This window comes from Trematomus bernacchii, unplaced genomic scaffold, assembly GCF_902827165.1.
Source record: "Trematomus bernacchii unplaced genomic scaffold, fTreBer1.1, whole genome shotgun sequence".
NCBI classification, from domain to species: domain Eukaryota; kingdom Metazoa; phylum Chordata; class Actinopteri; order Perciformes; family Nototheniidae; genus Trematomus; species Trematomus bernacchii.
This window is the reverse complement of record NW_022987698.1, coordinates 2125023-2137996: the sequence shown is the minus strand read 5'-3', so window position 1 is coordinate 2137996 and position 12974 is coordinate 2125023. Positions and strand designations below refer to the sequence as shown.

Below are 12974 nucleotides of genomic sequence, written 5' to 3'. Positions count from 1 at the left end.
CTCAATACAGACAAATGGAATGAAAAAAACAATGATTTAGTTTAAATTGGCTAAACGTAATAATAAGAAATAAATACAGAGTTTCATTCAGGAACAAGATATCTGACATTTAAACAAAAATATTGCTCCATTGTACTGCACGTGCCTGAAAAATAGATTTGGAACAGCATGAGCATCAATTTACAGTAGACATCCTTTATAAGGTTCAGGGAGGAATTTAAGGAATTCAATATAGCTATAGGGAGCTATTTATCTTTGACAGCTGTTTGGTTTGGTTCTGTTTTTGACAGTAAAACATTTACAATTACTCCCATCAGCCTTTTGTTGCCTGTGTTAATGTGAAACTGGATTTAATAACTCACTGCCATGGTGACTGATGCTTTAGACTTTACCTGTAATGACCCACTAATGATAGCATAGGTTAAGGTGCATACAGAGTATCTGCGCTGTGCTGTGAACATGCACTTAAATGTTATTATATTCCACCAAGTTGCTGTTCCAGATATTGTTCTTGTCCATATTTGGTCGTGTTCTTTCGAAAACGAGGGAGGCTGTTTAGACTGAAATGTTCCTGTCTTTGAATCCAATAAGTGATTAATTCAAATATTGTAGATGCTAAAATCATTGACTTATAGGTCCAATATGATAGCATCGACTAAATACTTTTAAGGGACATTTGACTTTACAAAAAACGTAAAGTCAAAACCTAAACTTTAGTTACAGGGGGCGGGGGGGAGACAGAAGGGGACGAGAGAGAGAGAGAGAGAGATAAATAAGTATTACGTGCAGTGTGCTTGTACTGGACCCAGATAGATATTTTGCTAAAGGAAAGTATTATGAGGGGAGGGGGATACGGACATTGGTAGGATACAGAGCCTTTGCAAATCAGATATCAATCTGGAGGCAGCGAGTGAACTGCTCCGAGACACCATAATAACTCGCTTCAAAGGTAAGCTTCGTTTGTAAACAGTCCCTTGGGTAATGTTAAGGTGATATTATTTTTTAACTGATTGTTATAGTTCAAAAGTTTTAGATACTGTAAATGTGCAAGGATTCAGAGTTTTAATTAAGATTGTTCATGTTGTTCCTCTTCAGGCTAGAGTGGTGCTTTTTGGATCATACAGTAATTCAACCTGAAGGCAATTAAAACCAACTTTAAAATATATTGAGCTGGCTGTAAAGTGCGTAGTGCAACTGCACCACCAGACAGCAGATAGAGGTCCTGGATCTGTTTTGTGATGTGATCGAGGGCTGCGCCAACTTGCGCTTTTGCGCACGATGGAGTACCTTTTACGCGAGCAGAATAATTGGATCCAAAATGTTTCCTGCAGCAACTCAAGTCGAGGAAATGAAAGCCATTCAGGAAACACCACAGTGAACCCTTTGAAACGAAATGAAGAAGTGGCCAAAGTGGAAGTTACCGTCCTGGTATTGGTGCTGCTGCTCGCTCTGACCGGCAACTTGTGCGTCCTGCGGGCCATCCACACCACGAAACACAGCCAGTCTCGGATGTATTACTTCATGAAACATCTCAGTATCGCAGACCTTGTTGTTGCTATCTTTCAGGTCTTACCGCAGCTTATTTGGGATATCACATTTCGCTTCTACGGCCCGGATTTGCTCTGCAGATTAGTCAAATACCTCCAGGTTGTGGGTATGTTTGCATCTACCTACATGCTTGTCCTGATGTCCATCGACAGGTGCTTAGCAATCTGCCAGCCACTCCGCTCCGTGCACAGGAGAAAGGATCGCTCCTGTGTGATCGCCTCTTGGATGCTCAGCCTGGTATTCAGCACTCCTCAAGCGTACATATTTTCCTTGAGGGATGTCGGGGACGGTGTGTATGACTGCTGGGGAGACTTTATACAGCCATGGGGAGCCAAAGCCTACATCACATGGATGAGTCTCAGTATTTACATTTTCCCAGTGGCAATTTTAAGCATATGCTATGGCCTGATATGTTTTAAAATATGGCAGAATTTCAATTTAAAAACCAGAAAGGATACTTTCCCGGCTCTAACTCAAAGGCCCTCCAAAGGAGCTCATCCCCTCTGCCGTGTGAGCAGTGTGAGGCTTATTTCAAAAGCGAAGATCCGCACAGTGAAAATGACATTTGTAGTGGTCCTTGCCTACATTGTGTGCTGGACCCCCTTCTTCTTTGTCCAGATGTGGTCTGCATGGGATCCTGCTGCACCACGAGAAGGTAATAATGTGTTCTTTTTCTTTACCAATGGCCAACAGATGCAGTTTGAATCATAAATGGCCCTCTTTGTCTAAGATTAACTTTGGTACATTTGTTGCCCATAAGCCATGTGATTTACAGGTATATTCCAGGCCTAAGTGCCTCAAGGGTCATTATTCTACCTCATAAAATATATCTCTGGGAATACATTGCAATCCACTTAAATTCCAAGGCAACACAATGGTGTTTAACTTTAGACTTCCCCCGGAGTGAACACAGATGAATGGCTCTGTCATTTGCAGTGGTTATCAGTTTCCAGAAAGTCTTCGGAGCAATCAGGAGAGTAAATGTTCCAGGACATCAAAGGGTTTCTCTCTATGTTCCCAGTGATGAGTTATGTAATGTCTACTTAACTGCATATAGTTTGTTCAGATTTACCCCTCATATATATCTTTTACATTTGCCATTAAATAGGACAGAGCAGGGGAGCGGATATGCTCCATAACCTTTCAAGTGGTTCTGTGAGCAAATTTCCTAAAAGTACTTTAGACCAGACTTAAGTGTCTTCCTCTGGTCTTCTTCAGTAGAAACATTTTGTAAAATAAAAAAGGAAAATAAACAGTTTAAAGCTAAGAATGCATGCACTTTACAGAAGTATTTTTTCCCCAGGGACCCCCATATTGTTTGGATGGACACACTCAACTAGGCTATTTATTAATGCCATTTAGCATGTGTGACATTACCATGCAATTTTGCAAAGCAGGCCTAACATTTCATTAATGTGGAAATTATTTGTATTCACATTTGTGCTGAAATAGAAATACTGAACTACAAAATTGTGAACTTCTTGCTGTCCCATGAAAACCTTGTACAATGTCAACTTATGGAAATGTAAAAAAAACTGCTCAGTTTTCAGGTTTTTAGTAATGATAACACACTGTTTTATTGGGTTCTTCATTGGTTTATTAAGACAATAATATTCTCATTAATAATACAAAATATGTCAGTTTAAAAATTCAAAACACCACATTATGGAAATACGTTTTTGTTAGAGATTAAAACTGGAATCTTGTTTATCTTTACTACAGACAGTTTTTATGATTTTGCTGAATTTCATAGTAAAGAAACTCATGTGAAATGTAAAATAAGTCAATTATAAGAACATTAAATCAAAGATTGACAAATAGAGGGAAGTAGGAGGATGTTATCAACTTGAAATAATTTTAGGATTTGCAGTAGTTTTATGAAAGGTGTACTGGTAGTTTGAAGATTTCGTTATGGGTGACATTTTTCAAAAAGGAACTTCAATCAGAACCAAGTAGCTAATTCAAATTTCACTGGCTGCTTGTCTGTTCTGACTTATTGCATCCTCTTTGAAGTTTTGCCGTCCCATCAAACCTGCAGACAAACTTGCTACACTGAAAATAAAGGGGACGCTGACTTTGTGCACTTTATCATCAGAATGATCTATAGTATCTGCACATTCTTTATGAATCACGACATTTCAAATGTTCTAGTTTAATCTCAGAAGATCTGTACATCTTGAATGTTTTCCTTCAGTCATGGCAGCACGAAAAAGTGATGAATGCGCTGTAAGTCAAAGTGAATAATGACAGGTTCAAAAGAAAAGAGTTCAAAAGCTGTCATCTTGTGGTATTTCCCCCTGAGAGAACTGCACTCTCCACACAAACTCTGGACAGGGTGTTTAACCTATCTGTTGAACATGTCTCATAATTGTGACGGGCCATTTAGTTGACAGTTTGCATCGCACACTTCTCATAATAAAGCTAAAGACTATAGAGTCAGAACACCGTGAACAGAGCAGGTCAGCAATTTCCCTTTAGGGGAGAAGAAGACAACGCACAGTAAATCTCTTCACTCCATTACAGAATAAAAAGAATAATTGGAAGTCTTCCATATTCCACTGTGCAAATGGCATGCTCCTTTAATATGGCTACGAAGATTTGACGTTTTATCGCTTGAATTATTGAGAAAAACAAGGAATACTTTACCACCCGAGATGGCCTCTTTAATTGAAGCCATTTTTCAATGTTGTGTAAGGCAGCATGAAGTCCTGTTTGTGTGGCATCCATCAACCTTCTTATTTCTTTTAGCTATACTCCTACATGTTTGGAGGTTGTCTGAAATGCTTCGGCGTGACAGTGATTGAATTTCTCTACAAATGATGCGCAAAAAAGATGCAGCTGGCTTGAACTGGGCTTATACTAATTCAGTAGAGATGACATTGAGAGCTAACATGCTAATGTTTGTTAATGACCATGATGGTGTTTGAGGAAAGGTTAGGGGAGCAAAGTTATTGTAATTCCTCCTTAGGTGCGACATATTTCATTTTCAACTGCATGGCAATCCATCTAAATGTTGTTGAGATTTTTTCAATAAAAAACAAAGTGACAATTTGATGTTGGTGCTTCAGAAAATAGAATGAATGATTAGGTACAAAATGTAAATACAATGTACAAAATGCAAGATGACATCAAATATTAGTTGAAATATTGAAGTCTGGAGCAAACTGGCAGACCATCCCACATCCATGACACTATCAATCACTAAAGTGCAGTTTAAAAAACCAAAGCACACACACACACACACACACACACACACACACACACACACACACACACACACACACACACACACACACACACACACACACACACACACACACACACACACACACACACACACACACACACACACACACACACACACACACACCACGGAGTTTGGACTGAAGCCCACAACAAGGTAATTATATCTTACTGAAATGGAGAAAAATGTGCCACTTTGGAGGCTTTTTAAAGACCCACCCATCCGGTCATTATTTAAACGGCTTATCCTATTCACGGGAAGCACAGGGTTGGATCCTTTCCCAGCATGCACTCGGTAGGAGGCATTTTTTATTTAAAGGATAATACTGGCAATATTTAAAAATATCTTTCCTTGTCAACAAACCCATGAAAATACCAAAAGCACCATATTCAATCTCTCGGTTCTGTTGGACTTACTCTTCCTGTGCCACACAACACACAGGGAGGATAACAATCTGTGTTACTCAGACAGGAGGACATTTTGTGTTTGTCAGGGGACACATTTCAGTTATGGATTTGGTGAAGTAGTGAGTTAATATGATGCTGCTTGGGGTTGTCTTATAATAAGCTACAGTTTTACCTTGAACCTGTAAGAAGACACAACAAATATCAAGCATGTTCTTGTCTGTCTCTCTCCCTATAGATGTGGCCTTCATCATCTCCATGTTGTTGGCCAGTCTCAACAGCTGCTGTAACCCCTGGATATACATGTTCTTTGCTGGTCACCTGTTCCAGGACCTGGCGCAGTGCTTCTTCTGCTGCTGTGGACATTACCTGACAGCCTCCTCCTGCAGCTGTGACGGACAGTGCCGGCACAAGAGCAACTCTTACGCCATGAAGAACACCAGCAGCCAGAGGAGCCTCACACACACATCCAGCACAGGGGGACACTGAGGGGCCAGCTGAAAGCCATCCAGGCTTCCTGTAATCCAGCAATCTGGCAACATTGCGAGTCCCCCATTTCAAGAATGTAATCATCCTCAGTGGCACTGCAGTGGCCATTACACCATTTTGTTTATTGAGTTAAACAGAGAATACAAACCTCATGTGCACACAATCCTCTACTCCTAGTGTGGTTCTTGTAGTTGATGTACTGATTTGACCTTGACAAGCAAGGAATGATCACAACAATTATCTTGATGTTTCACAGGCTTCAAACCAATCCATTTGAATGACATTTTAAGAAGTTAGGGCAGATTATACAAAAGTTTTACTCTGTGCAAATGGGCACTCAGATAGTTGCTATAATGGTTGCTAAGCCTTTCAAAGCAGCATCTCTTTGTGAACAAGAATTTTATAGTGATATTATTATATGTTATGGGTTGTTGCACCGAATGTTGATATGCATGAATGATAATAAGGTAATTAAGATAATACCCACTCTCAAGGCATGGCTTAATTTCAATATCTTCATTGCAGCAGCAAAAAAAAAGACCCATCATCAAAGCAAAATACACAAGGAATGTATTTCACAACATAGAGGCTGCTTTCAATGTTTTCAGCAGACTCCTGTGCTTCAGATCAAACAGTGTTTGTCCTTTATGATGTCATATGAAATTCACTTTGTAAATAGTTTCCACATCGAGTGTCTGCACATTTTTATCAACTCCATCTTTTGTTTTTCAGGTGGTTATAGCGTTTTAGGGTAATGAGTGTACCTGAGCTTTTGAGCACACAGCATATTTAATCTAGTTTAGATCAAACTAGAATAATGGTTCCCCCTTGTGGCAGCACTGATTTTCAAACAAATTATGTTTTCTGCTCTGTTTCTTTTGCTATACCAACTGTCGGCTGAACATATGGAACATGTCAGTATCTGGATCAGATAATAAGCATTCTTGACTTATTACTGTAGGTATGTTTTAAAATGTAATTCTCTTTATATGGCTTGGAAGGATGTCAACCAAAACATGTGGTTCCAGGCAGTATCCACAGGGAGTAGCTTTAGGTGAAATATGCCAGGGGAACTCAATAACAAGAGTATAACACGTGGGTAAACATGCTTACATCTGTTTGTCATGGTATATGGGAGACATTGTAAGTGTTTGAGTGCAATGAAACACTCATATTGAACCAACAACATTCTTTTGTAAAAGTTTGGCTTACATCAATATTGAGTAAGAAAGGGGAATATCAATTGATAGACATTTTTCAGAAAGTAAAATCATTGTATTCATCTGGTAAGAAACACTTAATCAGCTTAACTTTTAGATACACTTTTAATTGTACATATTTGCAGCACTTATGATTTGTGGATCTGAAGGTAAAGTGAAATGGCATGTCCAGTCTTATTCTTTTCTTCAAGCAAAATGTGTAATGTGTGACGGTGACCTTAGTTTTAGCAAAATACTTTATACTTTACAATCTGTTGGGCATGGAAGTCAAATGAAGTTGCCAATTTCCCAATGATAGACATAACATATCTGAGGCCCTTTCTTGACAAATGGACATAAAGCTGACTTAATTCACTCAACAATATTTTAAAAACAGTATGAAAGGTTGTTTAGGTAGCATCTTTATTGGACACACACATTTTCAAGCTTCAATAATCGCAAAATTACACAATTCTGTAATGCAATTCAGTGATAATAAAGTAAAGAGATTGTTTGAACCTTGACCATACCCTTTTTTATTTTATTGGGGTTTTTGAGGTCTTCTCCCAGGTGTTGCTGTCGTTCCTGATCATCCACTCCAGGTTCCTGTTCATTTCAGACAGAGCCCTGCTCTTTGACTCAAGGTGGAACTGAGATAATGAAGCACCCGAGTAATACCAAGATGGTGTGTGTGTGTGTGTGTGTGTGTGTGTGTGTGTGTGTGTGTGTGTGTGTGTGTGTGTGTGTGTGTGTGTGTGTGTGTGTGTGTGGTGTGTGTGTGTGTGTGTGTGTGTGTGTGTGTGTGTGTGTGTGTGTGTGTGTGTGTGTGTGTGTGTGTGTGTGTGTGGCTGCAGTCAGAGCCAAGGAGGGCAGAGCAGAGGAGTGGAGGTTTATAAACTGAAACGCCACTCAGTATGTTTTCAATCCAGGAATGCCAGCAGGCAGCTGCCAGCGCTGACAACCTTAAACTGTCGATACACACACGCACGCACACACACATACAGACAAACACACACACACACACACACACTGTACACATTTTTCTCAAGGGGAAAGCAGGCTCATGTTGCGATTCATACTGCCATAAGGAGTTGCCATACTGCAAGATAAAAACTCAGTTAATAAGTATTATATCTACAGAGAAATAAACACATTTAACAATATAAAATAAAAAAAGATGATACATTCCATCAATTTGCATAAAAACGTATGCTGAAGTCACTCAAAAATCAAAAAATCATACAGAGACAATAGTCCACTATGGTATCATAGATAGAGCTGCATGACTATCAACAACGGTCACTTTCATAATTAAAGTTGTCTTCAAATCAACCACTGTAAGTTATTTAAGAAAGTACTATTTATAAAAAATTGTATTTTGAATAGACTATTAAAGATTCAAACATCCATGCCCACTGTGGCTCAGTCCACTAGAAAACAAGTTTACATCAAAAAACAATCCCAGTCCGGATGTGTGAGTGTCATTCCTTGGCCAGGTGAATGCTGAAGCCTCCACAGCATCGCCCAGCACTCGTGAGGAAGGGGCGCACAACGACGGACAGCACAATGCTCCATAGGCTCTGCAGCCAGCGGGCACCGATGCGGAGACAGTGGCTGCAAGGACCGACCATCCTGTCAAAGAGAAACACAACAGTCACAATGAAAGAACATAAGGACATTTTAAAGGCTGATTATTATTATTATTTCTTTCAATTTGGGTTTCATCAAGATATTAAACCTTCTTACTGTATTTCTCTCCAAGCAATTCATAGTTCATCGTTATCATCAGTACAGCATTCATCAACATTATGTCTGATAACATACTTTGTTTTCAACACATTTCTTAATAGAATGAGATGTTATTTTATTTATTTGTCTACCTGTTGCCAAAGTATTTTCCTCGTTCGGATTCCTCTTTTTAAATAGATAGCCTACTGAAGACCAATGAAACATGCTCTCCTACGCACTTTAGCTGGGGGACTAGGAGACAAAAAAATATAACAACGGTCTTTTTCTGTGTAGTAGTCTTTTAGTTCTTGAAAATACTGAATCCTGCCGTTCAAAACCAATCACATTCAATCACAGCTGTATAATAAACAGATAGATATGTCAACACCTGGCCAAATCAAACCCCAAAACTATCAGTGTGACTTGGCATCCTTAGCAGTAAGTGAGAAACAGTTTCTTTGTTATTGCCTTAATAGGTTCAAGTAGACATGATCCGACCCTACCAGATGTGGAAGCAGCTGAGGATGGCAAAGAGGAGTCCAGAGATAATTGAAATGGGAATTGCCAGAATCACTGTGACTATCCTGTAGATCCAAACCCTGGACACCTCAAACAGGGCATTACTCCAGATCCACACTCTGTCCCCGCTGCGCACCGACACCGGTTCCGCAATCACATCCTCAAACGTCACCTGGAAACAACAAGAGACAGTGGTGCTGATGCTAAAGAGGTGAACTATAAGACATGTTCCTGTTGTACTTCACCTTCAAGAATACATTATCTCAACTTGACAATGAGCCAAGCAGTCTCTTGCTTCTACATGGCAATCATTCAGTGTATTTCTTTCTTTCTCAGATAATTTACTGCATGTGACAAAAACATAAAAGGTCGATAAAACAAAGTTGAACAGAACTACTGCATAAGAATGAAATACCTTGAGACAGTCATTTATATCACGGGGGTCTCTGACATTAATCAGAGGCTTAGTATCACTGATTTCCACCAGTGTGGTGGTATGAATGTCTTCTTCTTCTTCGTGAACAGGAGGGGCTTTCCACAGAATCTCAGGTTCCTCCCCATTATCAGATTCAGGGTCACTGGAGTCCTCCAAGTCAATCTCTACTTCCTCTGAATCTTTCCCTTTCATCATCCTGAGCATCGAAACCCGTAAAGAAACCACAATCCAGAGATTTAGTGATTGTCACTTCCCTTACACCTCACTGTGGCCACCGATCGGACCCCTCAGCTGTGCTGCAACATGAGGTTATATTGGGAACATTGCGGTGCCCTGCATGGTATTTGCAGATGGTCTGCCAAGATCATTTTCTCCTGTGCAGAGGGAGGGATAGGACGGATAGGATGGGATATAAATACTGTAAGCATGGAGATGGCTCTGTATACACTGATACACCCTGCTGGGTGAGAAACACACACACACACACACACACACACACACACACACACACACACACACACACACACACACACACACACACACACACACACACACACACACACACACACACACACACACACACACACATATAGTAAAAGCTATCTTTGAAGGCCACATTCTGTGACTACCAACTGGAATAATTAATGATCTGGGAAACAGGACTTTGTGACTTTCATCCCTCTACTTATTATCTACTTATCTCATTATTTAATGTAGGATGAGTTTCTTTGTGTCAGAAATGGTTTGACTTGCAAGGCAATACTGCCTCCCTCTGGCCTGTGAGGGAGATTAAGTGTATTCTGAAGTGCAATCAGATGTGCCTGAAAAAAATGTAATATCTCTCAATAGTGTATGACACATTTAAACTTTGAAAACCACAAATTATTTGACATTTTAATGACTTCATTGCTGCTTTTCTGTTAAGATGTAGAATAAAGGGGATATTTGAGCCGCAGAACTGGCAAAGGTAACATGAATCATGACCGTGAAGACAGGGAGATAAACAATGTTCAATCACAATAATCGATGCATGTACTGTTTTCTTGAAACTGACATGACATGCCGTTGACCTGCCATATTGCAATATGCATCTTTATGACCAAAATCCATATTTTAAATTGGTTTTTTGCTGTCCCCTACAGAAACTGTTCAGCTGAGGGTCATTCACTGCCTTGCTTTACTTGTTCCTGTTCACTAACAGCATGAATCACTATGCTAACAACATTAGATATAATGCATGTTATCAGAGTATCCTCCATAAGGCCCTGTATATGAAGAACATTCTCAGGTCTCTGCACTCTGGTGTAAAACACATTTCGCAACATGCTTTTAAGAAAAAAACCTTTCAACTCTGTCAACCTTTGGACCCATTAACGGCTTTTCCTTTTCTGCTATTAATAGGTCAGCTATGAATCCTCAGATAGATCTTATCAGTCACTCAGCCACCTACCAGACCTTCTTCACAAGATCAAACTGCTCACATCATCATCTACACTGCCACATATTGACCTAAGATCATAACAGCTGGCAAAGTGAGAATCTAATACAACAATGCAGATATAAAAAGTACATGCTATCCATCTGTGTACGTCAAGTATGTTGATTAAATGATGACGCTGTTGATCTTAAGAGTCATGCATCCAAGTGTTTGACCTATGCATTACTAAGGGAAGCAAACAAAATGGAAATGTCTTTTAATCGTAAAGGTTGAACAAATACTGCACATAGTACATTACTAAGAACACCTGAACACCTGTTGTGAGGGACTTACTCCGCGATGATTGAGCATAGTCTCCATGGTAATGACCATGTCTGCCTGCTGGATGAAGACAGGTTGGAACACAGCGTATGGATGAAAGAGAGTTCCCTGTGTCTGTGCCGGAGACTGTGGTATGCTAATGGTCTGCACACCTCGCCAGATGGGCTTTGTTTGTGACCGAGGCTGAACAGGTGAGGTCAGCGGAGAGTGTGAGTGTGTGTGTAAGAGAGAGTGGTTATCATGATTACTCTGAGACGCTACATGATGTTGGAGATTTATAAAAGATAAGTTATTGGACAGGAATTCCTGCGACAATGAATAGGTTTCAGCATCTCAGGCTCCATTTTGAATAGAAAAACTTCTTATAACAAATATTACAATCCAATTGGTTGAGATACAAACAAACACTTTTGCATGGAAATGTATGTGTATCTTGTCTTGCAATACTGCTGACTGTTGATTCAAAAAAGCACTCAAAACACATCTGTTTGTCAAGGCTTTCAGCCTCAGTTAACTCTCTCCTCTACATTTCTTTGACCAGCCTTTGTTAATTTCAGTTTTTATCTTCTTATTTGTTTTCCTTTTTGTCCCCCCCACCTCATCCTATTATAAAGCGTCCTTGGGTTTCTTGAAAGGCACTATGTAAATCCAATTTATTATTATTATAAAGAAATAAAAAAGCAATTGCATAATTTGTAAGCAAAGAAACCTATTTTCAAAATGTCTATTAACCTATTATTTTAAGGAGTTTTTTGCAAAGGGCCTATGATATGCCTGTGTGTCTTGTTAGTTTGTGGGACCTGAGCATGTTGTGCAGCATGGAGCTCTGTGTAGACGGCAGCTGTTATATGTGCACAGGTCTGAGAGAAGTCATGCAGTTGTTGTCAAAGGGAAAGTCTGATGAAATAATGAGGTTCACTCTTTCCGGTAGCACCATCAATCACACTTCCTCCCTTTGATTCTTCAGGGGTGGTTCTTTCATTATCACTATCAAACAGACAGCACAATCTTCAGGAAACAGAAAAACATCAAGTCTTTTCAGATTTACCATCTGAACACATCTGAACAACAGACCCCACTTGGCCAGGCTCAAGCCAGTGGGCTCGTGTTTGATCTACAATGAATATGCTTTGCAGAAGTACAGTGATGTGATTGTTTTGATTAAACAAAAGCTGCCTCTGAGATGGAAGGTCCTTCACTTTAATTAGCAACTTATAAACACTGCTTAGGCTCAAATGTTCATTCAGTTTGGAAGCTGGGTGATGAAACAGGTCCTTTGAAATGTATTTATTATCTTTATCACATCTTGTATTACACGTAAAGTGTAAATGAATTACGTAAAGTATCATTTTGAAAAGATTGGTTAATAAAGTGTCCACATTTAAATGTTTTAAGAAGAAAAAGGGCCAAAAACATATACAATTAGTTTTATTACAACAGTTGAAACACCTGAAATAACCCCTTTAATGATTTTAATGTTGGAAAATTAAGCTATATGATGTTCACGCTGAGTGAAGCACTGAAAGACAAAACTACACCATCAAATGAAAATATTATAGATGCCTTTTGAAGAATTACACAAAAAATCAGCCGGACATATTTATATGGGCTCAGAACAGTCTCATAATACACACATGCACACATAAGG

General features: G+C 39.4%; 2 protein-coding genes across 2 annotated transcripts; one reads left to right on the top strand and one right to left on the bottom strand.

The window, feature by feature from the left end:
- Positions 1–1119: 1119 nt before the first annotated feature.
- LOC117489357 (isotocin receptor-like) lies at positions 1120–7606 on the top strand. The gene is given in 3 exon segments (XM_034138574.1): positions 1120–2203; positions 5435–5640; positions 5642–7606. Coding segments are annotated over 3 exon segments (1209 nt in total). The 5' UTR covers positions 1120–1278; the 3' UTR covers positions 5720–7606.
- Positions 7607–7741: 135 nt separating this feature from the next.
- Positions 7742–9845, bottom strand: zgc:172270 (uncharacterized protein LOC100136849 homolog). The gene is made up of 3 exons (XM_034139304.1): positions 9547–9845; positions 9116–9303; positions 7742–8516 (listed from the first exon to the last, which is right to left on the bottom strand). Exons 1-3 carry the CDS (start codon positions 9769–9771, stop codon positions 8366–8368), a joined length of 564 nt encoding a protein of 187 aa, XP_033995195.1. The 5' UTR covers positions 9772–9845; the 3' UTR covers positions 7742–8365.
- Positions 9846–12974: the final 3129 nt, after the last annotated feature.